Consider the following 27,672-nt stretch of genomic DNA (forward strand, 5'->3'; position numbering starts at 1 on the left):
TTTTTTATCAAAAGCCAAGGGGGGGGGGGCAACTGCCTCTTTTGTCCCCCTTCCCAACCCCGCCACCCCCGCATACCCTTCCCTTTTATTCTTCAATTTTTCGCAGTATCTTTTTTTACATTAATATTCGAACGCCTTTCAGATTTTTCATTAAATTAATATCGGTTGTTCATTTTTTACGCATCCAATATCTGCACCAATGAGTATTTGTACATTTCATAAGTTACACGTAGCTCGGTTATGAATGTTCAAATTAAACTTAACTAATTGAAATTGATTAATTCGGAGATTATTTATAATTGGCGAATAAAATTGCATCTCGTTGGTCGTCCGTCGCGGAGTGCTTGACTCCTGATACGTTAGATCTTGTAAAAATATTCGAAGAATTTCGAAATGGCCCTGTCCAGCTTCGGGTTTCATTTACATAAGACAGATCGCGCGCGGAAATTGCGTTTTTTAGCCTTCGAGCGACGAGAAGGGATCGATATACATATTTGCGTCACCCATTCAACTTTAAATCTTCCCTCTATTGATTCCATCGCGAATCGAACTTCCCAAGAATAACAATGTCCTTAACGACGCAACACAATATATCACTCGACGGTATCATCTCGCGTTTATCCGAAGGATATCACCCTAACCTTATTACAGTAATTCGTCTATGCACCATTATATACGTACACATGTACATTTCTGATGTATGTATTTATATACAAATACGTTTCTCGATATAGAAAAATAGGAGGACGAAGTCGTATTTCGATAATATCGATAAAACGGGTCCACCGTTCGATGTTACGTTATTTAGTCGTTAAGGGTTCGTCGTAGAGTTCTCGCGGCTCCCGCTAGCTACCGTGACTCATTACGTGCTTCTCGTTATAAAAAGCGATCTACTATATTCCCGTCGATAAGCTCATCTTTCCCTCGCTCGTTTCTGCCCCCGGCCACCGCGAGCGTCGTTTAGATACATTCGCGCTACTATTCCTTCGGGAAGAGGCTCTTAAACCACTGAATTACGGAGAAAAATTATCGCGCCACGCTTTGTGCCGCGCGATCGTTATTCAAAATGCATCCTAAAGCTCGCCAGACGCGGCTCTCGTTTCCTATCGGCTGGTGAGAAAGAATTCGATATCGATCGATAACGACGATCAGACTCGCCTAATTGGCGATCTCGAATGATAAGAGGAATCGACGAAGTATCGTGCTCGCAGGATAATAGAAATTGCTTGGCCATTTTTCTTATGTGATGGCCTTCATAACATTAACACCCACCGACTGCTAGGACTCGATGCCGAGCTTCCTGTAGGTCTCCCGATCGACGGTGACCAATCTACCCTCCACGCTCGAGCAGTCGAGTTCGATGCAGTGGAGCCTGGCACCCCATTCGCAGTGACTCTGATCGTCCTGTCGGTAATATTTGATTTGCAGGCATGTGGTAAGGAAACCGGACCCCATAACTCGCATGGCAATCGGTAGCTCCTCGCGATGACCGCGGGCACTCGCTGTTATACCCTTGGTGCTGTGGTACGCGCTGTAGGCGCAGGCCGTCCCGTCTCTGGCGCGCTCGATCGTTTCCACTTGCTTCCCACCGATGCTCAGTGACCTGTAATTTGGGAAATCACGGCTTGGGTGAGTCTCATAAATGTGCAAATAGTGTTTAAGGAATAGTCGACGTGAAACGAAGAGCTTTGACAATTTTAACCAATGTTACGTTGTGCTTATTGATATGTGAAAGTAAAATGGCATTTGTTCAAAAGGGCCCTAATATTGATGATGTAAGAGTCCCCAATTATCGAGGGATTTGGAGATCGTTTAGGAAGTCCAGCAGGATGAGTGATTCAAAGGTTTGTGCGATAATGCGAAGCAGGGGATTTAGGAGCTCGTGATCCCTGGAGGCTCGAGACTTCTAGGAATACATTGGACCGTTGGGACCTCTGGACTACTAGGATTTTTAGGTTACTACGACTTGGGCTCCTAGGATCTCAGGATCCTAGGGGTCCTTGAGATCGCCCTGAGTCCTTGGCATCCTTCAAATTAACCCTAGATCCATGAGACTTCTGGGATCCCCTTAGATCCTTAGGATTTCTAGAATCCACGTGGGATCAATCCCCAACGATCTCAATCCCTCCGGCACTGATGTGAGTTTTACGAGCTAGAGTTCGTCTATACATAGAAGTTTAAGATAATACCGATCGAGTTGTACAGGTTCTGAGGCGTTGACATTAACCTCCAAGAATCGAAAATCACCGGGGATCTCGTCCCACGAGTCAGAAATCGTTTCTATCGCATTGTACGAGAACTGGTTCGTTAGTATCGAGTCCCACTGGCCTGCGGTTAGTTCCTATCATCCTCGGGCCATTTCTGTCACGTTTCGTGGATCCGCGCTTCCATTAGATCGTCCCTGCGGAATCCTACCTTAGCACATGAACTTCCGCGAAACTCGCGGCGGATACTACGTTCAGAATAGCGCACAGAGACAGGCGTATCTTCATTTGCAAACACAATTCCAGAGTATGCATTCAGATATTCAGAAACGCGCCATATGCAAAATCTATGCACCAGAACTTTATTTCTAGATCGCTTTCGCAGAAATGACTTTCCTTCGGTGTGTACGATGATAATTCCTTCTGAAATATTCACGAAATTCTGGATAGCCTTACAACGAGCACCCAACAATTTTATTTCAAGAAACTCACGAAGGAACATTCGTTCTGTCGTTCCATTAGGGGGGCCGGAAAATACCCATTTCGTAAAAATTAAAAATTTAAAAGTCCGTCAAGGGTGGAGGGGAATCGATATTTCCAAACAGAGAGACCCTATTTCCCGTCGGAAAATTGAAATTCCGTGGCAAGGTTAATCGAAACGGTTGGTCTTTAGTTGCGATTGTGGCCGGGCATCGGAGCAGGTCCGATTCGATCGTAAATCGATAGCAGGTGGGCTGGTGTCAGTGGGCGACGTACAGAACTACCTCCCGAATTCATTTGCATCTTCGGCCAGGGCAGCATTCAAGATTCCGAACCTCGTTTCCGACCACCATTGTGCCACCCACCTGGCACCTGTCGAGGGCAGCCCGCAGTCATCTACAAAACAGTCGCAACGTTTCGGCGCGTTGCAGATCCCAACTTCGTTCCCCTCCGCTCGCAAAAACTACTCGTTCCCTTCGTAACGAATTCCATTGTACACGGACTTTGAATTCCAACTCGGTACGGCGAAATGAAAGTCATCGAAACCCTTCTTCCCCGGGGAAATTAAAGTTAGAAAAACTTCGTTCCGGGGGTGGATTTCCATCTAGGCTAAGTAGGCTGCACCCTGGGACGGCAAAGAGTGACGCAAAAAATAGCCTCTTTTTGGTCCCACGATTTTGGAACTGAATTCAAAATTCAAAATCACAGGAAATTTTCAAGTTGAGGTGACGATTAGTTTCTGAGATATGCGAGGTGAGAGAAGTGAAAATTCGTTAACGCGTCAGCCCCAGGGATTGTAACTAGTGTTCCTGATTTCTCGATATTTTTTGTTTCTCGAGAAATCAGAAATCAGATCATATTTCTTGAGATTTCTCGAGAATTCTCGAGAAATTGAAAAAATATTGCAAAAACTATATTTTTGGAATAATGTTGATAATTTCTATCAAAAACACAAGACAACTTTAACTGAATGATTTTATTCCTGTCTAATTTATACAATATTTGTGTAAATGAAAAAATAGGTATTAAATATAATTGGTAAATTTATTTATTTAACACAAAATTTGTACAAAGCGAAACATTACTTTTTGGTTTTGAAACCACCGATTCAATATGGTGGACGATATATTAAAAAACCACCCACTACACAGACATTTGTATTTCTTGATTTTGATTTATTTTTCGTGAATTTTGAAAATCTAAGTTCAAATTCATTGTTAGCAGTCAGCAAAACCCCTGGAAATAATAGTTTAAATTATCGAACTGACATAGAAGTTCGTACATCGAAGCGTATGGGTTGACTCGTTAACGAATTTTCACTTCTTTGACCTTCCATATCTCAGAGACTAATTGTCACCTCAACTCGAAAATTTGTTAAGGTATCATTTGGCGCAAAATTCAGTTGTAAAATCGTGGGACCAAAAAGAGGCTAAAAAAGGCCTCATTTTCGGGTCACTCTTTTGGGCGAGGGAAATTGAAAAAGGTTTAAACACGGCGGTTTGAGATAACTTTAAAAACAATTCACTATTTTTAATATAGCAAATTAGCAATAACGCGATTTGTCACACTGAATTAATTTTCAAATTGTTTCAATTCTTTTAAGTTAAAATATTTTTTTATATTTCACAGAAAGGGCGGCAGACTTCGAATTAGACGCCAAATCTTCAAATTCGCCACTGTCTTGTTCCTTTTGGAACGCACTTTGACTGTCGCAAAGAGCGAATGCACATTTGTTCCGCGAAACCACGCAATTTTCTCTAAATATACAAGTCCCAGGAAGGGCTGTTAAATATTAATTACGTTTCTGCATGGTAACCGGTGTTTTCGTGCCTTGGCCTGCCTTCAGGTCCGTGTATTTTTAGTGTCCCGCCGTGCAAAGTAGGTACATAAGTACACGCCAATGAACTCTACGCGTATCAATGTCGAGCATCACTCACGTGTTAGAAATGAGCGGTCATGACGCAAAGGCACGTATAATTATTCCGCAGGGTACAAGCGCCGGCGATTGAGATTTCTCGTCGGCGACCAGTGTCCATGCCGGGGAATTTGCATGAGTTTGGTAGTTCGGTGCGGCGTTTTGGGAAGTGAGAGCTTTCCTTGAAAGATCGAAAAAATTATGTTTTTATAGAGGGTGGAGGCCTCCTTAAAATACAGGCGTTTGCGGTGTGCAATGTAGCACTCCGTTCAATCATCTAAAATCTAAAAATAACTAGTGGACACCCCTAAAAATATTAAAAAAAATTAAAAACCCAAATTGACGCGTGTTTGAATAAAAAGTTGCAATACCTATTTTCTCCAATTAGAAACAAAAAAAAAATCGATAAGTATTAAGCATTTATGGGGGGTACACTGATTGAGGTCATACAAAGATAACGCAAAAAAATTTTGACAAAATGACGTCTAGTTTTCTTTCAATCGTGCACGCCAGTTTGAGGAACGTTGTTTCGAGAAAAACGCATATTTCCCCTCGATACTGAGCGTAGATCGTTTATTACGTATAAATCGACAGTAAAGCGTCTTAAGAAGCTGTTCAGTTAAAATTTCGTAAAGAAATTCGAAATATTTTCGAAGTTATATCGTTGAGAAGCAAAGCAGGTCAAGCGATCCTCAATATGTATATTAATATTTTTTGAAACGTCAGACCCGCAAATACCCCGTAAGGGATGTTGATTACTGGCTGGTTATTCATTGTTACATATATCTGGCAGCGTGACGAGAATCAGAAGTATTGATTTCAAAGAATTCAATTATTGTCGACCGATTTGCAATCGGCTCAGTTGTCGCTCAATAATGCATAAGACTCATTAACGGGAGCTGCAGCGGCTGCCTCTCCACTTCTGTATGCCAGATACAAATTGAGGGACGAAGAATGGCGATTTAATTGCAGCGAATAACTTGCACACATAAACGACGATTGGATCGGGAATCGTGAAAAGGATTGTTCGGATGCGTCAATAGGTCGTAGTTCCATTCAAACATGGTTCCTCTAAAAATAGCTCTGGATGTCTTTCTGCTTCACTTGCTCATAGATTTTCAATTCGAACCGTTCAACTGTTCAAGTTTCATTTTTGCAGTTCGCATCTGTTTACCTTTATATAGTTTAGTCTATCTTTCCTTCAGAGTGACGATTTCGCCTTGTTTCTGAAAGGTACAGGCTCTTGAAATTTTTTAGAGATTAGGTTTTGTACACAGTGGGTGGACAGAGGTAAATTTATCGGTCTGTCTGTTTCTCCCCTTACCTCGGTCCATACCGATACATCTCCCTCGGCGAGCAACGTGAGAGTGGAAAGGCTTAATAAATAGGAATTCTGGAAAGCTCAGTGATAAAGTAACACCGCTAATCTGGTAATTGCCAATGGCATTAATGCGCCTTTAATCAGAATAGTTAATAAAAGTTCCAATTACAACGAATGATAGGGAACCTCGAAATTTCTTAGGTTCGAAATCTTGTTGACGATAATTTTCAATCAAGGGATATTTCCCTTAAGAAATGATGCCGCTATGTTACTTAAAAAAATATTCAACATTTAATAATAATTCGCGAAATAATCCTGTCTAAAATAAATCTAAATACACAGCGGGTTTGAAGGTGTCTTTAAGTAGGAGCAGATTTGGGTGTAGGCTAAATAGGTTGCATCAAAATTGGGGGAGCGTCAAATTTGGAAGCGACAAATATGAGGGAGCGATAAATTTCGGGGAGTGGCAAATGTGGAAGCGACAAATATGAGGGAGCGATAAATTTTGGGGAGCGGCAAATTTTAAGGAGTGACAATTATGGGGGAACGGCAAATTTTTGGAAGCGACAAAATTTGGGGAGCGATAGATTTTGGGGAGCGGCAAACTTTAGGGAGTGACAATTATGGGGAGGCGGCAAAGTTTGGGACGCTACAAAATTTGGGGCGCTACAAAATTTGGGGAGCGATAGATTTTGAGAAAAGCAAACTTTCGGGAGTGCTAAATTTTGGGGAGTGGCGAATTTTGGGAGCGACAAATTTTGGGGAGCGGCAAACTTTAGGGAGTGACACTTATGGGGGAGCGGCAAATTTTGGGAAGCTACAAAATTTGGGGAGCGGCAAATTTGGGGAGCGATAGATTTTGAGGAAAGCAATCTTTCGGGAGTGCTAAATTTTGGGAAGTGGCGAATTTTGGAAGCGACAAATTTTGGGGAGCGGCAAACTTTAGGGACTGACACTTATGGGGGAGCGGCAAATTTTAGGAAGCTACAAAATTTGGGGAGCGATAGACTTTGGGGAAAGCCAACTTTGGGGAGAGGCGAATTTTGGGAGCGACAAATTTTGCGGAGCAGCAAATTCTGGGGAACAACAAATTTTGAGCAACAGAATTTGGAAAAGGTTTAAACACAGAGGTTTGAGACAGCTTTAAAAACAATTCACTTTTTTGTTGTGTAGCGAATCAGCATTGACTCATACATGAGTTGCCATACTGAATTAATTTTGAAATTGTCTCGACTCTTTTAAATTAAAATATTTTATGATATTTCGCGGCAAGGGCGGCAGATGCTTATTAGCTTAGAGGCGCCAAATCTTCAAATCCGCCCCTGTATTTAAGGGTACATATATTCGAAGACGCTTCGGCTTGCGTCACTGTCAACGAAAATATTCTCGTCACGTTTCGTGACGGGCGTTTTAAGCCTACATTTTTTAAAAGCTCGTAAAACTGCCATCCGTTGGCGCGTCGTAAAAATAAAAGGGACTTATAGAGTTCCTCTGTCGGGTCAGCTCGGTCATTTTCCAAGATCGATGGAAAACAAAAAGCTACCGGGCTTTTTTAACCATTCTGAACGACGCAGAGGCGCGTCCTCGTACGTAAACGTTGCCACGATAGGATCGTAAAATCCAAATGTGTGCTCGTGTCATGCAGCAGTCAGCTTTTATGTAGATATTTTCTCAAACACGGTTGCCATTAAATGGGATAGGTTTCCACGGACAAATGCACATTCGACGATCAATTTTCAGTTTTAATAATAGCTGAGAAGTAGAGATACCTAGATCGAGGTACGTTTTGATCTGAGGATAGAGCGAACTATCAAAGCGTTTAATAATAATAATAATAAAAATGAAAATGAAAATGAAAATGAAAATGAAAATGAAAATGAAAATGAAAATGAAAATGAAAATGAAAATGAAAATGAAAATGAAAATGAAAATGAAAATGAAAATGAAAATGAAAATGAAAATGAAAATGAAAATGAAAATGAAAATGAAAATGAAAATGAAAATGAAAATGAAAATGAAAATGAAAATGAAAATGAAAATGAAAATGAAAATGAAAATGAAAATGAAAATGAAAATGAAAATAATATATTTTAATAATATATTTTAAAAATAATATTTTAAATTTTCTATTCATTACATCTTTCTTTCCAAAGAATCGAGTAGTTGAAATGCTAAACGATGTACATACGTGCCAGTAGTTAAAATTTTCAGTAGAAATAAAAAAAGTATGTCTGTTCATTTTGTCACTTACCTACATCACTTCTTTATCTTAATTTGATTGTTCATCGCTATGGACTTTCGCCGTATACCACCTTCACAGATTTAGAGGGAAATAAAAAGATTAGGACCACGAAGATTGCCAGCACTTTCATCGTTTTTCGCCACAGCGAAATTGGCACTTACGCTTTTACCTCTATCTTACGATAGCCGTAATAGTTAAAATAAATTATTCTAGCCCTTTTATAACTTTTGCCACCGCATCCCGCATGGACTTCACGTCCTTTCCACTAAAAAAATTATTTTTCATCTTTTTAGCACTTACATCGTTTACCATTTTAATTCCTCAATTCCTACGAAACACTTTGATACACCCTGAATGCTATTGCACGCGTGTGAAAGAATTTATACGCGGTTAATCTTGCAGAGAATAGCAAAGCTACTATTACCACCCTTATTTGTCTAACAAAGAAGAGAAGTAAAAGGAATTCGGGACGCTTTGAAAGAGGTCAATAGGAAGGCATTCGAGTAGTTTCAATCTTCAACTGATCGTCGCACCTTGCGCTTGTCCAATTCGGATTTATTGCTACGAGCAATTGCTTTCAACAGGATGTCTTATCGCCGGCTCTTGCTCTGAAATATACGAGCTTTTTCGCTGATTATGTATAAGTTTTCAGGAAATACTTTCACAAATCCTACATCAAAGCATTCTACACAATTTTCATAACGTATCTAAAAGTGTCTGAAAATTAAGAAAAACATACTTCTCTACAACATTCAATCGCGAATCTTTTCAAAACTTGTAAAATTCATGACTGCGAAAGGGACGTAAATTTTCCTCTGAAACATGCGACTCATAGTGTACTAAGTGCCTTCTCCATCGCACATTCCACGCGTGGGAATGTGGCTTAACGGCCAGCAGTGATCGATGCCAATTAACATGAGGAACCAATGCAATCGACGGCTCTGACAATCCTCGAGGTTAAAGCAAACGTTCTGCACAGTCCGCCATAGACGTGGATGCAGTTTTTGGGGCAATGAATTTGGTCCTCGACGTCGGTCAATCGCAATCGCGGAATCGTTTTATCGAGGTAGCTGAGAGGTACACGGCGATGGAACAAGCTCGAAAAGAAGTTCACGGAGAATTACGAATAGTACCTGAAGGCGCACGCCGCCCGATCGATAAGTACACTCTATCACCCGTTCGTGAAAAATGTAACGAATCCTGGGTCATAACTATCGCAACATCGTCCGCTGCTCTTCATTCTTCATAAACTCATTCAGCCGATCGCAAATCAGGATACATTTTATACTGAGATTAATGAATTAGTAAAATTCTTTGGACCCCTCCAGACACGTTGCTACCAAGAAATAAAAGTACCTGGTGCCTAAAGGTGTTAAAAAAAAGGGGACCACCTTAATGTGCAACATGTAAATATTTATTTATTTATTTATTTTACGGGACGCACCCTTTTGATACAAAAAAGCATATAGCTAAGTAATAGACAGTCTGTAATAATAAGCCTATATGACGGACGAGAAAAATATATCCCCATAAAAAAACTTCAAAAAAGTAAAAAGTACATGAAATTAAATCTCAAGCCTCTCGCAGGCTTTCATATAATTTGTCAATTTAAAACTCTGCCAATATGAATATACTTTCATTATTTCGCGTTTTTAAATAATTCTTATTCATCGACACCTTGACCAAGTATTTGACTTCCAGGCCGCGGACATCTAGGTAAATGTTTAGATGTTACATTTTATCTTCACATTATTAAAATGTCTGTGATATGGGTAATGGAATGTATGAACACAGCATTTTAGCTGTGTATATGTAGTTGTGTCATCTTAAGCGCAGTTGGAAAGCATCTTTATGTACTTGCAGCTCATTTTGATTTCACATCTTTTTTTATATGCTAATTATTATTATCTTCTATTCTTTTGTGATTTATTTGATTTCATGTACTTGACGTAATTTTTTTACTTTTTTTAAGTTTTCTTATGGGGATCTCACTTCTTTTTACAAAGATATTTTGCATAGGGAATAACTTCAGATAATTTTTAATATTATATTTATTATTATCTTCTATTTTTTGTGATTTATTTGATAATACTCTTTTTCGTCCTCGACTTTTTTATGTATGTACTTGGCGTATTTTTTTTACTTTTTTTAAGTTTTTTTATGGGGATCTCACTTCTTTTTACAAAGATATTTTGCACAGGGAATGACTTCAGATAATTTTTAATATTATAACTTACAAATTATCACGGGACAGAATTAAGGACAAATCCAGTCACAGCATCATTTTACGCTTCGATTATCTATATATACATAAAATCCTCAGTTTAGTTAGAAATAAAAAACAGTTTGATGATATTCAAATATGTCGCAATTCAAATTTCGGCAACTTACCTTGTGTTTGAGACTGCATTTTGGTTGCAATTCAATGGCACAACGATACATATTTGTAAAAACACGTTTATAACTTGGTTATAACTCGACGGTAAGCTGTCAAAATTTGGAGTAGATTGCATAGTGAAGATAGCGATTGACGAACGAAACATGTGTTAGTTTCTTTTTGGCTGAAGGTATGCGTGTAACGCGTATACGTATTACGTCGACAAAATTTGTTTAGAGAATAAGAAGAAGAAGAATCAGCAGAAAAATCCTACCGTTTCCGACTGATTCATGAGACGATATTACGATATCTCTGTTATGCGTGGACCGATTTTATTGAATTTGGTCTTATTCGAAAGCTTATATGCGGTTTACATAAGAAAAATGCCTTTAAATTTAGAAAATATTGCAAGCATGATGAGATATTAATGAAAAACGTCTCAGGTTAAGTTGGAATAGCCGTGCGACGAGTAAATGATAGCGGTAGCGACAGTCGACATATACAGGGTGTCTTTCATGTACCTGGCGTCGAGACGCTACTGCGTCTCTAGATACAAAGCCGTTTCGCGGCATGGCCAAAGAGTAGAAGATATAATAAGATACATACACAAAAACTTCCTTAAACAAAAAAGAAAGAGATATATACATAAAGACATAGAAATGTGGTTTGATTTCCTATTGAAATAATTCAGACAAAGAGAGAGGAAAAATAAATATAGGACACAGATTATTTTTACAGGTGATAACATGAGAAATTACTATGTCCTCTGAAATAAATAAGAATATTTGCCAAACATAAAGCAAAAGGTATCTAACTAAACAAATACAGAAGTGGCTCAATGATCTATCAGATCGTCATCCTTGAAATTGAAAACAAAAAGTCTTTTCTGGCTCTATCACTCATCCCCTCAATTAACTTCCTTCTAAATTCTTCTCATCTCTCATCTCTCCAACAAAGCTGGAGCACGTCGAGCACTGTTTAATTCACGAGAAGAAATTATGTACCCGCGAGGGGTTTTCGCTGCTCCACTCGTACAGCTTCTCATACCGTATAGTATATTCATAGAAGCTTCCAAGTGGAAGCAACACCAGGGAAGTTTATAAAAATATCATGAAATTTTTAAAGCCTCTTTAATAATTTAATCTCGACGAAGTGCTCGTGTTCAGGTCCCTCTACGGACCCGTTGAATTTTTTTTAACAGACTTTGTGTACGCCAGCTTTGAAAACAGCCAGCTGGAAAGAACATCCGGGCGCATAAATCTTTCCACGTTCGCATAAACGTAATACCGTAGCTAAACAGTCGCGAAGCTTTATTAAAACTGGGATCTGCCTTTGAACGAAGACACACAGTCCTAATAAGCTAATTGACATTAATTAATACCGATGTAAATTAGACAGCTACTTGCCACGAGTGTGAGATAAAGAATTAATTAAAAGATAGCGACGCGGCCGACTGATAGAAGTACAGCCAGTGAAAATGCGATGTTTCCGGGCGGCTGGGATGACGGTGCATTACAAAATAAAGGGCGAAGATATTTCTGGTTGATTTCCAACGTCGAAGCCACTCGACGGTCGACGTGTACCGATTCGAAAGCACGTCGAGTGCTCTCGCCGTTCGCTAACTAATTCAGAGTTTCGCGTGCAAGCAAAATTTTCCGTACCGGAATCGAACAGATTCCACTTCCCACTTTAGCCGCGAATCTCGATACCAAAAAGCAATGACCACGCGTGCTGCTTCGATTCCTTTTTCCAAACGAAAGCTGCGCTAATTTCTGCCCCTCGTGACGTATCGCTGCGATCCACCTCGGATCTCGCAGACGATTCCGATGTGGGGGGAAGAGAAAACGGAGGAAAGAACGAACTGTATTCAGATAGAATATAGAATTTCTTTTTTCCATCTCTATTTTGCTCGCCCACTGTAGCGTCCCCTCCTCTTTCATTTTTACATCCCCGTTCGGTTCTTTGTTTTCTTCGGCAAATATACAATTTTGCGGAGTGCATCGCCGCCGCCGCTGAAAGGGGACGTGCATGTAGTACGTACACCGAAACGTGCCTTCTTTTCCGGTCCCTGGGATTAGAACTAGAGACCACGGTATGGTACGTGTAGCAAAAAGACACGGGTACACGTGTATTACATATATCCGTACCTCGATCCGTATAGCTTTTAATACACGGGTACCCGTGCACTATTTCACGTGTATTTAAATACACGTGTATCAACGTATTTGTTTATTTTCATCAGAATCGGGCATTAACTACGGGAGAATGGGCAATGGCGGTCACTTAAGCAATAAGTGTAATAAAACCGAGTGATGTTTTTCAATTTTAAGGATTATCGTTGCGTCTAAAAAGAAACTCGCTTATTACCAGTAATGCCTTAAATTTTTGTATCGAAATAGGTAATCGATTAAATAAATCTTGTTGATTTTATAATTGTGTTATTAGTTACAATCTGAAAATTTGTAAAACCATACTTTCCGCATATTATTCTAGTAGATATATTTAAATACATTAATTCTTTTATGAATTTCGCAATCCCTCAGAGTTCTGGGATATCTACAGATATTAAAAATCAGACGAATCAAAATACGGATACGTTAATATACGTGTATTTATAAATACACGTGTATCTAAATTCACGTGTACTTAAATACACGTGAAATAGTGCACGGGTACCCGTGTACTAAAAGATACACGGATTGGGGTACGGATACGTTTAAGGGGGTATACCCGTTTGAACCCTCGGAAAATGTATACATTTTGTGGATTTTTTTACAAGTCAACGGTTTGATGCAGATTTCCCGTTTTTTAACTATGTTTACATAGTATTATGAACTACTTATAAAAAAAGTTTCAGTTAAAAAACTATTGTTTTTCGGAAGTTACGGATACATGTCCGAAAGTCTCTCGATTTTAGACGGCTAAACGGTGGCCCTAAAAACTCGCGCTACGTTCAACCAATTTACTTCAAATTTTGCATGCAGAATCATAATAAGATTCCACATCGTCCAACGAAGGCGATTTTGAAAATTTTGAAAAATAAAGAAATGGTGAGAGATCAAAGGTAAAGTTAAATTTTTCTAAGAGAAAAATCCACCTTTTTCCTTTATAAATAATAAACGGGGAATCGAAATAAAAAAAGCCTTCGTTGGACGATGCGGAATCTTATTATGATTCTGCATGCAAAATTTGAAGTAAATTGGTTGAACGTAGCGCGAGTTTTTAGGGCCACCGTTTAGCCGTCTAAAATCGAGAGACTTTCGGACATGTATCCGTAACTTCCGAAAAACAATAGTTTTTTAACTGAAACTTTTTTTATAAGTAGTTCATAATACTATGTAAACATAGTTAAAAAACGGGAAATCTGCATCAAACCGTTGACTTGTAAAAAAATCCACAAAATGTATACATTTTCCGAGGGTTCAAACGGGTATACCCCCTTAATACACGTGTACACGTGTATTTAAATACACGTGAAATAGGGATCTCTAATTAGAACCTTCGCTGCACGCTGGCTAGGAAAAATCCTGGGGTTCACGGTGTTCGATTTAAAGCAGAACTGCCCGCTTGTTACGCCGTTTATCTTTGCGCATTCTGCGGCTGGGCTGGCGGCTCGTAGACGCGGATAGAGGCACGGGGGCCTTTTCGAGATAACGATTTCGCGTTCTAATGAAAATCCTGACGCGATCTCGCGCGCTGGCTACGGCGAGATTGCGCTCAATCTTCGATGCAAAGTATCTTCATCCCCGCCGAACTGTATTTCACCGCTTAATTGGCAGCTACTTTCGCGTCAGCTCGAACGCTGAGCCTATGATTAATTCGTCAAACAGCTTTCAGTTTCAGGCCGAATGGCAATCCATAACTTGCGACCTGGCGCGGAGCGGCGAATCTATTATACAGCCTCTCTGGACTTCCACGGAATAGTTTGCGTTATTTTATTATGCGTCCTATCGCTTTGCTGACTTCCCAGCTGCTTCTGCACGGAGCAATTAAATCTGCAGGCTCGCGCCGTTGTGCTGGGTATCGCTGCAGGGATGATTGTCTGATTTAAGGGGTTACGCCACCCTGAAAGTTTTGAAAAAAACGATTTTTTTTTCTTTGCACTTTCTTATTACGCGAAGTTTTAAGAATAATTTAAGCCATGGTAGACGCAAAAATTCCCCAAAATAGCAGAGTTGTAGACTTTAAACGAGGCGCTGATGTCGATATTCCGCAGCAGGTAGCTACCATTCTACTTTTCTTCTTTTGCGTTTTTCTCGAAACTATATTTTCAAAGATGACTTATCAAATATCTCCAAAACTATTTGTCCGATTCAGTTCAAACTTGGCACGCATATTCTTAATGCTATTATCTACGATGTAGCATATCAGTTTTTCCATCCTATACCCCATTCGTATATAATTAATGGTTTAAATTCGTTTTCATGTGAAAAACGTATAATTCTTTTCACTTTGCTCTCATTTGTGCAATAATTTTTTTTTTCTCAAATCCCTATGCTGCATCGTAGGTATTTTATTAAGGAACACGAAAATCACCGGGTTTTCGATTTCAGACGAACATGTTCGTTATAATTTGTTAGGTTAGTCACGCGTGTAACGGCGGACGAGCTTCGCGGGAGAACAAATAACTCGGTCATTTTTTAATATTTTTGTACAGTATTTATACAATACATGCACTAATACATGCTCTACCCATAAGAAGAAAATAAATAATTTTCAACCTCATAGTATCGGTAAAAAAAATTCGTCTAGTTTAGTGCTGTTTCGAGCGCCTCAGGGTGGCGTAAGCCCTTAAAATGGAATACAGCTCGCTGCAAGGGACTATCTTAAAAGATGTACCAGCCTAGGTAGCTTCTATTGCAGAGGAAGAAGCAGTTTTCAAAATTCAACTCCGCCGGAATTTCCACTTTTCATAGGCGATACACGGGAAAGTAGGGTAATATGTTTCGCGGGGCATTGAAATTCTCCTGTGCAAAACCTGGCCTCTCTTTACAACGTCCCGCTTAATAGCACACAGCCTTTGTAACCGCGAGGTTCCCTTATAGACGCGGTCATTATCTCACCTTTTGCATTCGCCGAACAAACCGTGCCCGTTTGCTTGATACACGTTTACCGGACGGTGCCAAATAAGGAGAAACGTTTGATGGAAATTCAGGAGGGAGCTTTTCAAGCAGGCTTGGAATATGCGAAAACTGATTACCCCTTCGAAGAAATAATTACGAAAGGCCTGCGCGCGCCAGCATTAATATCATAGAATTAACATCAATTACACAATACCCTTACCAGCCAATTCTCTTCCACTTCGTTCCCATAATATCCTCCTGGGAGCACTTTAACTGGCATCCGAAACACTATTCTTTGGTCTCGCTGATCGCCGCAACGATCTCGTCTATTAATTAAAGTCGGACGCCTCGCGGTGACAGGAGGCTGATGGGAGAGGCTCGCTCGTTAATGAGCTTCCAATCTGTTTGATAATTCCCACGCGTTTCAGGGGATGACGCAAGGGATGTTCACTTCGGAGTAGCGCGGAAAAATAGCCTTCCTCGTCGAGCTATTCGCGAGCTGGCGTCTTTTATTTGCCGTTCCCCCTTTCCTTCTTTCATTCCGCGCGAAAGACGAAAGACAGTCGGGCGTTGCAGCGCGCTCTGCGAGGCTGAGAGATCAAAGGGAGACTTTCGAAAAATGCTCGCGAACAGCCCCTGCCACAGGAGTTTCTGTGCGGGCGACATTTGACGGGAACCTAGGCGAGGCTTTCTGCAAGTTTGTGGCATGCTCAGAGAGAGAGAGAGAGGGATCCAGTGTAACCAAGGGAACACAGCGTTAATCGAACTCCTTGCTGGTCGACAGTGACGACAGTCACTCTTTCCGAGGGGATGCGCTTTTCTAACAAAGACTCGAAAATCGCTGACTCGTGTCTCGATAAATAGACCGTTCTTTTGGGCAAACACGCGAGCCAGCCTCGGGTCAAGAGAATCGAGGATTTCGCAGATATTCTCCCCTGAGAAGCCAGTTTTCTCAGAGCTTTTTTATTGGAAAGTTCATTGCTGGTGGATCGTCAATGACAATACTTCTTTAGGTCAACAGTAGGTACTATTATTATAATTGTTATTTCTTCTGAGATAGATAGGAATGTGTATGAAACATAAAGCAAAAGATATCCAATTAAACAAATATAGAAATGGGAAATCAGGTCGTCATCCTTAAAGTTGGAAACAAAAAGTCGTTTTTCGATCTATCATTCACACCCTCAATCAATTCCCTTCTAAATGCTTTTCACAGTGGCGGATTCAGGAGCCTTTCTTGGAGGGGGCGAAATATGTAAAAGTTCCTAAGTACATTTTTGAACTTTCTTTCACAAGATTTAAAATTTGCTTGTAACTTATATTTTAATATTTCTATCTGATACTATAATCTAAATAATTAAATTCACATAATTATTTATACCGAATAGTACACAGTGTCATAATATTTTTTTAATTTTAGTACTCTTGGGAGGGGGGGCGATCGCCCCTATCGCCCCCCTCTGGATCCGCCCTTGGCTTTTCATCTCTCATCTCCCCAACGAAAGGTGGAGCCCGTCGATCACTGTTCAATTTACAAGAAGAAATTGTTATTATTAATGATTGGGGAAAGTGGGATAATCGCGATGTTTTGAACACTGCTCACAAGCAGTACTAAATTTCAAATTATCGTTACATATTGATTTCGTTAAACTCTCCAAAATATATGATAGATAACACTTTCTTGAAACTTTGGATACGTGATATCGCTGCTCCTGTTCAGACTGTTGAAGTCTGTCAGTGTTTTCTAAATGCTTGGATGCTTCCATAGCATTTCTAATATAACACTTGTTACTATTAGCGGAGATAACAAAATGCAGGTAAACATTTAATTCTCCCTAGTGCAAAGAGAACCACTGTAATTGAACACTGCTCTTATCTAGGGCTATCGCTGCAGTCTAATAATTACAAAGCAGTTAAGTAGGTAGCTACTTTAGAAGTTCGAGCGCTTTTTCAACAAATGGCAGCAACTCCTCCTCGTGACCCTGTTTCTCTCTAATCATAGGCCATAGAAAGCTAGCGTTTAGAAGGGTGTGTGCGACTTGGCGACATCGTGAATATTTGTTTAATGCGTCCACCTTATAAATACGCGATCCACTACTTTGCTGGATATCCACGTGGCCCACTTTTTTGTTGAAGAACCAGCCCGCCGGATATCGCGTCCCCTTCGTATGTTACGTCCCATCAAATCGTCGCGTACATACACCCTCCTTTCTAACGTGCCATCCGCGAAGAGCTTCTGTTATTGTCTAACAAGTGCGTTCCCATTGTTTGCGATTTTTCTACAGAAGCTTCTTTCCAGTCGCTGTTGATTATTCCATTGAAAGGAGCCGTTCGCTCGCGAATGCAGAACGGGCAATCTTCAATGCCCCTTTCAGAATTTGTTTAACCTCGTCGATCGTTTATTCCCGCCCGACTTTGGCAGCATCGATTTCGAGATCAACTGAGCGATCAGATTCCAAAACGTTCGTTTCAGCGCGGAGAAGATCGGACACCCCGAATTCTGAATTGTATCTCTCTTCCTCGTTTGTATTTTCGAAGTTCGAATGGAAACCAGCAATTAGATTGGTAGCGAGATTCTTAGAAAATTTTATGCCAGAGATTCTTCATAATTTCGTGCTAACGTAAGGGCAGAATATTTCGGAAGCTTCGTTAATTAATGTAACGTACAGGTGGCAGGTGCGACAAGCGTATCGCGTGATTCAGGTTAATCAGCTACGGGTCTATAAGATGCTTAAAATTCCGAGCGATCTCGACGATAAGATGGAATGAAATTCAGATGGAACTGCCTGTGCGCGAATTATTTATACGAAGGCAACTCTTTTCCTCGGTCTAATGATTCTGGTAAATAACAGTTCGTGACTTTGCCACCGAGTGCGTAGAATGTACAATAGTCACTGGGTCTTGAAAAGAGCGGTACCGTCGATAGAGGTTTGATATAAGTTTGATATCGATCTTAATTCGAAACGTATTCCGTGGAATAGAGAGCGGCGGTGTTCGCGGAACAGAAGGTTAAAATTTTTTAACAATAGTAGCGCAAGACTGGCAGGGGGAACCAATTTCGCATTGATCGCCGTGTAATTGGCTAAATAATTTACGGCAGCGAGCGAGGGCGTTTAAATCTTCCCTCGACGTTTTCCTGCGTTATTAGTATCTTCGATGCACCGCGATAGTCCGCATTTACGGTAACATTTTTCCGAACAGCCCTCTATTTACATCGCTGTCGATAACAAAAGTAGCTCGTGGCTACAGTCTACTTTGAAGAACAGTTTCAAATTGTCTCCCAAAGAAGGATTGCAATATTTCCTTCGTAGTAAAATTCAAACACCGATCTTACATTAAGGGGACGTTCTGCTCTCTCGGCCAAAAATTCCGCCACTTTTCAGTGATGGTTTTTATAATGAAATAAACAGTTAAGGTTTGGAACTTTTCGGGGTATACTCTACCACTCTTGAAATACAAGAAAAAATCTTTGTTGTTTGTTGATTTCATTTGTTTATTTAAATATTTCGCAGTGAAGTTGGCGTTTTCAGAATTTGACCCCTCGCTGGCGGTTGAAATTTTGGACGACTGGATCAGCGAAAATAAAAAACCAAATATATTTTTAATTCGCAGGAGTATGGCTATCCGTCTTACCGCGAATATGTTAACTTTTTTAATATTTTCCCACTTTTTTATATCGATTAAATAGAATAGAAATGCCAGTTCTGGTAGTTGCAACTTTGACCGACTGCTATTTTAATAATTTTTGTCCAAAACTGTTATTTCGCGGTATACCAGATAACCATACTCCTGCACATTAGAAATATGTTTGGTTTTTCATTTCCCATGATCCAGTTGTCCGAAATTGCAACCGCCAGCAAGAGGTCAAATTCTGAAGGCGCCAACTTCACTGTGGAATATTTATGTAAACAAATGAAATAAACAAGCAACAAAGACTTTTCCTTGTATTTCAAGAGGGGTAGAATGTACCCCCCAAAATTCGAAAACGTTAAGTGTTTATTTCATTATAAAAACCATCGCCGAAAAATGGCCGAATTTTCGGCAGAGAGAGTAGAATGTCCCCTTAATAATATTACAAAGAGAATACTTTACTCGAGCCCCACTAATTTAATTTAACTGCACAACCCTCTTTTAACACCCTCTTTCTTAAACTGGTACTAAAATCAAGCCAGTAAGCAGTGGCGAATTTAAGGAAAAAGGCCCAGGTGGCAAACGTTCCGAGGGGCCCATTTTTCGGGAAAATGAAGAGGCAGTTTATTAAAAACGGTCTATGCAGTAGTACAGAAAAAAATGGTGTTTAGATAAAATCATATTTTTTAGTATGGGGCCCTGGGGCCTTCTGGGTAGGGGCCCAGGGGCAACAACCCATCGGCCGCCCGTTAACACTGAACGCACCGGTACTTTACGCATACTGTGGCTCGCATTAATATTCGGACACTTTTTAAAATCGCACAACTTTTTTAGAATTGGTCCAAACAACTTGAGTTTTTTTTAGAAGCTAGAAGGATTAGTTTGCTAACTGACGCGTTTCGTCGTTTTGAAAAAAAATGTATTTGGTTGGAATAGCGAAAATAATAGTAAACGTAGAATAGTAATACGGTCGAGAATCGCGAAAATTCCCGAAATCAGCGATTCTCGACCTCATTCTGCGATCTTTAAACGTTTGTAGCTCGGAGCAACGTTAACCGATTATTGATGAAATTTTAGACACGTATTCAACTTACTGCAATCTACAAACGTTTTTTTTTTTGAATTTTCATTACAAGCTCACAAAAAGAAGTTTAAAAATCGACCTTTACTATTCTCTTCGCTATTCCAACCAAATACATTTTTTTTCAAAACGACGAAACGCGTCAGTTAGCAAACTAATCCTTCCAGCTTCTCAAAAAAACTCAAGTCGTTTGGACCAATTCTAAAAAAGTTATGCGATTTTAAAAAGTGTCCGAAAATTAATGCGAGCCACTGTACCAATTCTTACCATAAAACGTTGATTTTCAGAAAGAAATTCTTAACTCTTAATTCTTCTCGGTAAAAAATAAGCTAAGAGCAAAACGGAAAGCTGGAAATTGAATAATCAGGTAATACAAGAATTTACAGAAAGTCAGATGAGCGAAAGAAATGACAACGAATGTACGATTTTAAAGTAAATTTCGGAAGGGGTCATTCGCCCCCGCTTGGTGCGTTTCGTGTTAAATTCGTCGCTGCTGTTAAGCTACTAATTTCGAAACATCGAGAAGCAACGGAAACCAATCGCAATGCGAGAATTCTGCTGCGTTCTCCAGAGTCCCCTCCACTCGCTTCGCCATCGCGAGTCGCGGCCAATTATTTAACATTATCCGCGGCAACCCTTGTTCATCCCCCGCTCCCCCTCCCCGCCGGCAGTGCTCTGCATATCGCAATTACCGACAAGTAATTTTAGCTCCTGTTCGTGTTACGTACGGTGGCTTGATTCTCTGCCGTTGCGGCCGCGGCATAATGCCAGTCGATATTTCAGCCAGCCGTGTATGATTACGCTCGTCTCCTGACGTGTCTATTATGCCGTGACGACATCTTCCCACCGTGAAAGTTCGATACACCGTGTCCCTCGGTTATTTATTATTTCAAGCATCGCGCGTGCCCAGCGTCTTCGTTAATCCCTGTTATTCACTGGACGAAATCCTCATTGGACATCGCGGCGAATCTCGCCCTCCCGATAGCCAAGCATTCGCCTCGCGAACCTGCACGGGCAAACGTGAGATCCAGTTTTCTCGTTCCCGAGATGGGAATTGATTTCGAATGTGCGTGGTGCACGCTAGCAGCTGACTCGATTTCGAGATAGCTACCTGCGGCGTGAATTGCTGGAATGAAAAGAGGAATTAAATATCGCGTTGCGAGCTCTGTAGTTTCTAACCGATCAGGGTTAATCCTTGGAGGCCTTGAAGGGGGGCGTTTAATCTGAGAAGGATCCGTCAACATCTTGCTTGACTCTGGAGGAAGGAGGCACAGCGTGTCGGCGCGTGTATGCTTCGCGATACCGTTACCGAATACAGTTTCAAAGTTTTGATATCCGTCAGAGGCAGGGCTGAAGCGTTTAATGAAAATTCTAATCGATTTGCAAGTTTTACAGTTCAAGGCGACACACGTATCGCTCGCTAGTGGGTACGTGGCAACACCTGGTCTACTCTCACCTACCCTGACACGCTTCTGGTATATTCACATCGCCGTTTCGCAACCCCTTTTCTTTCCTTCCTCTCGCGGATAGCTTTAAGGGGGATTCTCGTGTAACAGCCTCCCGAAGTCACTGGTATTTATGAATTTTTTTTTTAAACACTTTTGTTAATATTGGAGTGAACTCTTTTGGGATATACGGAGGCGGCTTTGAACTTGCGGAAAATATTTATTTTGTGTCGATGCTTATTATTTATTAAGGGGTCTCCCGACCTTGACTGACGAAAAATGATGCGAACTTTGGGGATTTTTTTAAAACAAAACCATTGAATATACTTACTTCCAGCTTTGTGGCTTTATTTGACAATCTTTAGGGAACATGGAGAAAAACATTGTATGCAAAATAGTGGTTATGTTCAGAGTTATAGCGCTTCAAGTAGAGCGCCTTGCAAAAATCATGTACGCATGGTTAGCATAAAATCAGCCGGTGTAGTTGTCTGAAATAGAAAATTGAAAAGTTTGTGTAATCTGTATGAGTGTGGCTATCGTCTGAACTAGATTAAATGAGAAATACTGAAAAGTAAAAAAAAAATGGCAACGTTTACAACAGACATCGATTTCTGCAAAAATTCGCTGGTTTTTTAAGTCGCAGAAGTCTAATTTTGCAAAAACCGACTTAGTTCTGGTAACAACGAGAATGGGACATCTGCTGAAGATGTATACCAAGTTTGAAGTAAATCGGGTGATTGGTTTTATAGATATCGCTAACCAATTCGAAAAACCGCGTTTAAAGTTTTAGGTATCGTTTTTTTAATTAATTTTTTTTAATGTTACTTAAATATGTACAAATATAGGCATAAAGTTTAATTAATATATTTTGAGGGTATCTCTTTAAAAAAAATCCCCAATATCGCGCTCCTTTTCAGGCCGTCAAAGCAGGGAGACACTTTAATTATTGTGGAATCTTGTCAACCTCTCCGACGACGTAACTGCTGTTGGCGGTACGTGTAGCACCTATCACAGTCATCCGATTGCAAAGAGAAGAAACGTTCCTTAAAGTTAGATAGTTTACGCTGTGATTGAGCTAAATTGAAAGAAGAAAAATTGAAAATTCCATAGCGTGTGAAAGAAAAAGTAACTATTTTCCTTCGACAAATTTACTTTGTATCGATGAAAAAAGTATTATAAATAAAAGCTAAAATTAAAAGTTTATATTCAATCTCAGCGTAAACTATCTAACTTTAAGAAACTTTCTTCTTTTTGCAATCAGATGCCTGCGACAGGTGCCCCACGCCACATCGTCGAAGAGGTTAATAAGATTCCACGATAATTAATAAACAATAAGAAGCATCGGCGTACAAAAAATATATTCTGCAAGTTCAAAGACGCCTGCTCATATCCCAAAAGAGTTTAATTCAATATCAACAATAGTCTTTCCAAAAAAAATTCATAAATACCAGTTACGTTCGGGGGCTGTTACACGAGAAAATCCCCCTTAATTCGCCCTGATTCTTTGCTCGTGTCCGTCGAGGCTCCATAAACATTTATTTCCCAAACACCCTCTGGTCACTGTCGTTCTTCACACGAGTGTTTCCACAAACATTCCTTAGCCCGCAAGCCTGATCTCTGGGAGGCCCAATTCGTTACTCCTTGGCATGTTCCCGAGCCTGCTGGTGTGCAGGTTTTTTTAGACTCGCCGTACTTGGCTTTCCCTCTCCTTGTACCGGGAAGAATTCTAGAGTTTGCGATTCTTTCCCCGGTAACAGAGCGCGCCAGTCTCTGCTACGTAACTCTTTGTGCTCGAACAAATCGATTAACTGGAGGTGCCTTCAGTTTACTTCTGGTAAACGCTGCTTTTATTAAATGAGCTTTGAAACAGGAACTGGTACAGTAGAGTAATTTCGAAAGCAGCACGCCTGGGGGGCAGTGGGAAGTACACCCCAGTGTGCCTGGAAGGCAGACTCGCAGTGCAAAGGGTTAAATCTTCATTAAAGCATCTCCCTTGCGCATAGAGAGAGATGGGCGAGTTTATTCTTAAAGGAAAGAATAATGCGCCTCGTCGTTATTATCCCCCTTTGTGTGTCTCTTCCGAAATATTTCCCCGAGAGTCGCGAAGACACAGTGGTCAAGCAGTTTCCCGTTAAAGCAGATCGAGACGGGACTTTAACGTCCGCGCGTTTATCATTGATCAGTGGTTATTTCCTGTACCATGGCCAACAAAAGGCTATTAGTATTCCTATACAGGGCCAGCTCGTAGCCCTCGATCCTCCGACGATGTCATCCCTGAATGGAGACTAATCGTCGATTCTCTCCTCGTCCCCGCGAATATCGCCGTGCAAAACGCTCCGCTACAATTACTCAGAATCAGAGTCGTGCCCAAGGAGGCGATCCCTCTTCTCCCGACCTAGTCGCGTAACAAGTCTCCGGGGATTACCAGGAAAGGGAATCCATCCCACGAGGAGCCGATCCACTCCTCTCCGGTCTTACGATCGCTTCTCTGCGCCCATAAAGCACATTACGTTCCATAAGGTCAGAGAGATCGTACTTTATATTTCTTAGTCCTACGTTTAAAGTACGCCGGAGGAGGAACGCGACCAGTGGCGACATAGTCTTAATACAGATCATTTTCAGGAACTGTCAGCTGCTCAAATTGAACTTTCTCTTTAAAAGCTAGTGTTTCAAATTTCGTTATAATTAAGTCGTGAATTAAGGGCCAGTTTTATGATTTTTTTTTCATATGGAGAAGCATCGTATTTACAATCAAGATATACACCTTCTTGTGTACGAATTATGCTGTGTTCTCTTCGAGAAGAAATTTGATATCTTGAGAAACTTCTTAAGATATCGCGTTTCTTTTTGAACGCTGCGCGTCGAAGACGGTGAGCATCATGAGTCGAGAGCGGATCAATATTTTTAGTTGAAATTTTAACTGAACCTGCGAAACACTTTTCTCTACAAGGTGGAGCTTGCTTGTTAAGATCCCAGGATTCTGAAAAAATTTATGAAACATTCTTTAGAGAATTATATCAGGAAAGGTGTACAAAGTCGATATTCGTTGAATAACTTCGCGAATTTTTGTTAAAATTTCTCGGCGAAGTTCCACCTTGTAGATTTTGAGTCGGAGAATATTCATTGACAACGGCTTCCCTTTTAGACAAGTCATTCGACCGGAGTCACGTTCACCACCGTGACGCGCGCGTTGCGCAGCGCTCACTTTGGGGCTTTGTATTTCCTTCAATTTTTAATATTTTTAAGGCTTCCTGGTCTTAAAATGCGTGTTATATCCACACTAAACTATTGCAAAACGGGCAACTAGTGATAGTTATTAGTCGTCCCCCAATCCTGCCCAAAAGAAACCGTGCATTTTAGCCGGTTAATACCCTTACACCCCCTTCAGAATATTCGTGCAAAATTTTATTCAGATCGGTCCAATAATCTCTGAAATATTTTCAGTACTGCAAATGCTGCAGGTAACTGTTCAGAGGCTTTGGAATAAGAGGCTGTTATGGCACCATTTATTAACATATCAAATTTCTTTTTGAAGAGAATACAGCTTAATTTATACAGAACAAGGTGCATATCTTTATTTTCAACCATAACGTTTCTTTTGATGAAAAAAGAATTACAAAAATGACCTTATTTTCCGACCTGCTAAGGGTACGTAAACCCTTAAGCTAGTATATTATAAAATATTTCGTGCTATCATTTAATTCCCTTTTGTTCCGAGGTCTCCATACCCAGTATTATCTTTCAGTCACAAAACAAATACATACACTGAAAGATTGTTCATTCATCGAGGGATAATAGGGGCAGAATGCACTGCAGGGATTCTATGTTTTTTAAAATAAATATTCTCTGTGCGCGAGTATCCATCGAACGTGCAGACGTTGAAATATGTATGGTTTTATCTGCGACTGTGCCCGCGGAGCGAAACCCGAGCATTTACAATGCTCACGCGTGCACGATATTCTAGCTCGACTCTCCGCAAGACACACATTATATCATTGCCATCGCTATCAAGCTGTGATTCATGCTTGCAAATCGTTTGAAAATCACAGGTACGTGCGACTGTATCAGACTGATTCACTTCTAGCGTGCTTCTTCTCGAAGAAGCAAGGCTGCACACGGGGTGGTTTCATAAATGACTGCTGTATTAAACATTACAGGGGCTCGACACGTGAAAGCAAATCTACGCGACGCGTTTCTACTTGATGATGATCTTTGGCTGGAAGGTTACAGGTTTTGTAGGGCAGCTTTTCCAAGGGGCACGAAATAATGCGGGATTAAAATAAATTTTTTCCCCAAGCGGTTGACTCGTTAGGGAATTCCGCCTCCAATCGCTCGATCTCCCTTACACTTATAGCGGTGCCGCAGTGAAATATTTGATTAATAGCGTGTTGCATAAATCTAAAATTAACGCCAGAAAAAATACCGGCGAATTTAAATGCAAGGGAGAACAATGGAGATTGCACTGATTTCAGTTACAAGCCTGTGTACGCCTTTCATCAATCTTCTATTCAAAATGCGACGCCGGGGCTCGTGCACGTTATTAAAGGAATCTTGCGAAACACTGCACGAATTGATCGCCGAAAGTCGAAACTAAAAGCTAAGCGAGAAATCAGAGAGAATCACTTTAACAGAAGATTCCTCCCCGAGAAGATAATCACCCAGAGGCTTAATCGTCGCAAAGGTCACAGCTGATTACACAAATTACAACAGCAAAAAATACCATCGTGGTAAAAAAAAAAAGCTAATAAAGGACCACAAAGAAACAGTAATTACAGCGAGCACGAGATCTCAATCATTTCACTGACGCAAAGCCTGGCGCGTTTCGATCCCTAACCACTGCGGGCATCCGCTACCCCCGAATTTCCTTCACACAAACGCGCGCCCCTATCGAGATTAACAACCCACGAACAGCGAACGCAGCAAGCATTGACCAACGCTCGCAAGCTTTAACCCTCCAAAAAAAAGCCACCACCCCCCCTCGAGGTACCGTGATATTGCGTTCATTACATCCGCGACGATAAAAACTCCCCGGCCAAGGAAGAAGTTCGTGCGGCATAGCGACTCCCGGAGGATCAGATTAAGGGAGGAAATGAAAGGGGGACAGCACAAGTGCGGCTGGAATAATGGGGCGGCAATCGAGCGCGAGAACTCGGCTGCTAATCTTAAAGTGGAAGAATAAGCTAATGGCGCGGCCGCGAACTCATTGTACCCACTCCAGCAGCTGCGGCGGCTTGAAGCTGATGTCCAGGCGATAGGTAGCCTCGCAGCTGAGCTTCACTGTCTTCAGCTGGCGGAATCTCGCCGAGGTCTCCATCTTGCAGTAAACTGGACCGGCGGCCGGTTCCCTCCTCAGGGACAAGGTCACTCGAAAATGTCCATCAGCACCCATCTAGCCCCATAATCGTACTTTGAGAGGCGATATTTAAATGAGAGAAACTAAGGAGGAAGAAAGGAAGAGGAGCGCGCGGATCCTTGGCGAGGACTAGCCGCTCGACGTCTAGCTCCTTGGCGTCCGATTCGCGAGGCAGAACGGGCAAAGAGGATCGCGCCGGAATTCTCGCACACCCGGAGGGAACGGACGTTGCAACGTGCGCCGCGGGCGTCGCGACGCTTACTGAACCACGGCGTCGTAGGTGTAACGCGATTCCGGCACGCGACGACGGCGGCTTTGACTTTTCCCTCTGTTGCCACTCGACCCCCTACCAGCAACCCTCTTCGGGGCTACGGGGGAATGGTTTTTAGTCGGCGCGTTCACCGCGTTGGCATATTTTCAAGGGCTGCTTGTTTGCACGGGGTGTTTCGCCTAGCTTTGTCAACCGAGATATTCCTGCTGCGTTTGAAATTTTAGAAAAATCTTTCACTCGGGGTTGGAGTTGGAGATCTGGCGCCACTAGGCTAACGAGCGCGTGTCGCC

General features: G+C 41.1%; 1 protein-coding gene across 1 annotated transcript; it reads right to left on the reverse strand.

Annotated features, from left to right (window-relative positions):
- Window positions 1-77: 77 nt before the first annotated feature.
- On the reverse strand, window positions 78-27,387 carry LOC143378681 (CB1 cannabinoid receptor-interacting protein 1). Its single transcript, XM_076830592.1, has 2 exons — window positions 26,972-27,387; window positions 78-1,603 (listed from the first exon to the last, which is right to left on the reverse strand). Exons 1-2 carry the CDS (start codon window positions 27,145-27,147, stop codon window positions 1,279-1,281), a joined length of 501 nt encoding a protein of 166 aa, XP_076686707.1. The 5' UTR covers window positions 27,148-27,387; the 3' UTR covers window positions 78-1,278.
- Between the last annotated feature and the right edge of the window lie 285 nt (window positions 27,388-27,672).

This window comes from Andrena cerasifolii, chromosome 2, assembly GCF_050908995.1.
Source record: "Andrena cerasifolii isolate SP2316 chromosome 2, iyAndCera1_principal, whole genome shotgun sequence".
Classification (NCBI taxonomy): Eukaryota; Metazoa; Arthropoda; class Insecta; order Hymenoptera; family Andrenidae; genus Andrena; species Andrena cerasifolii.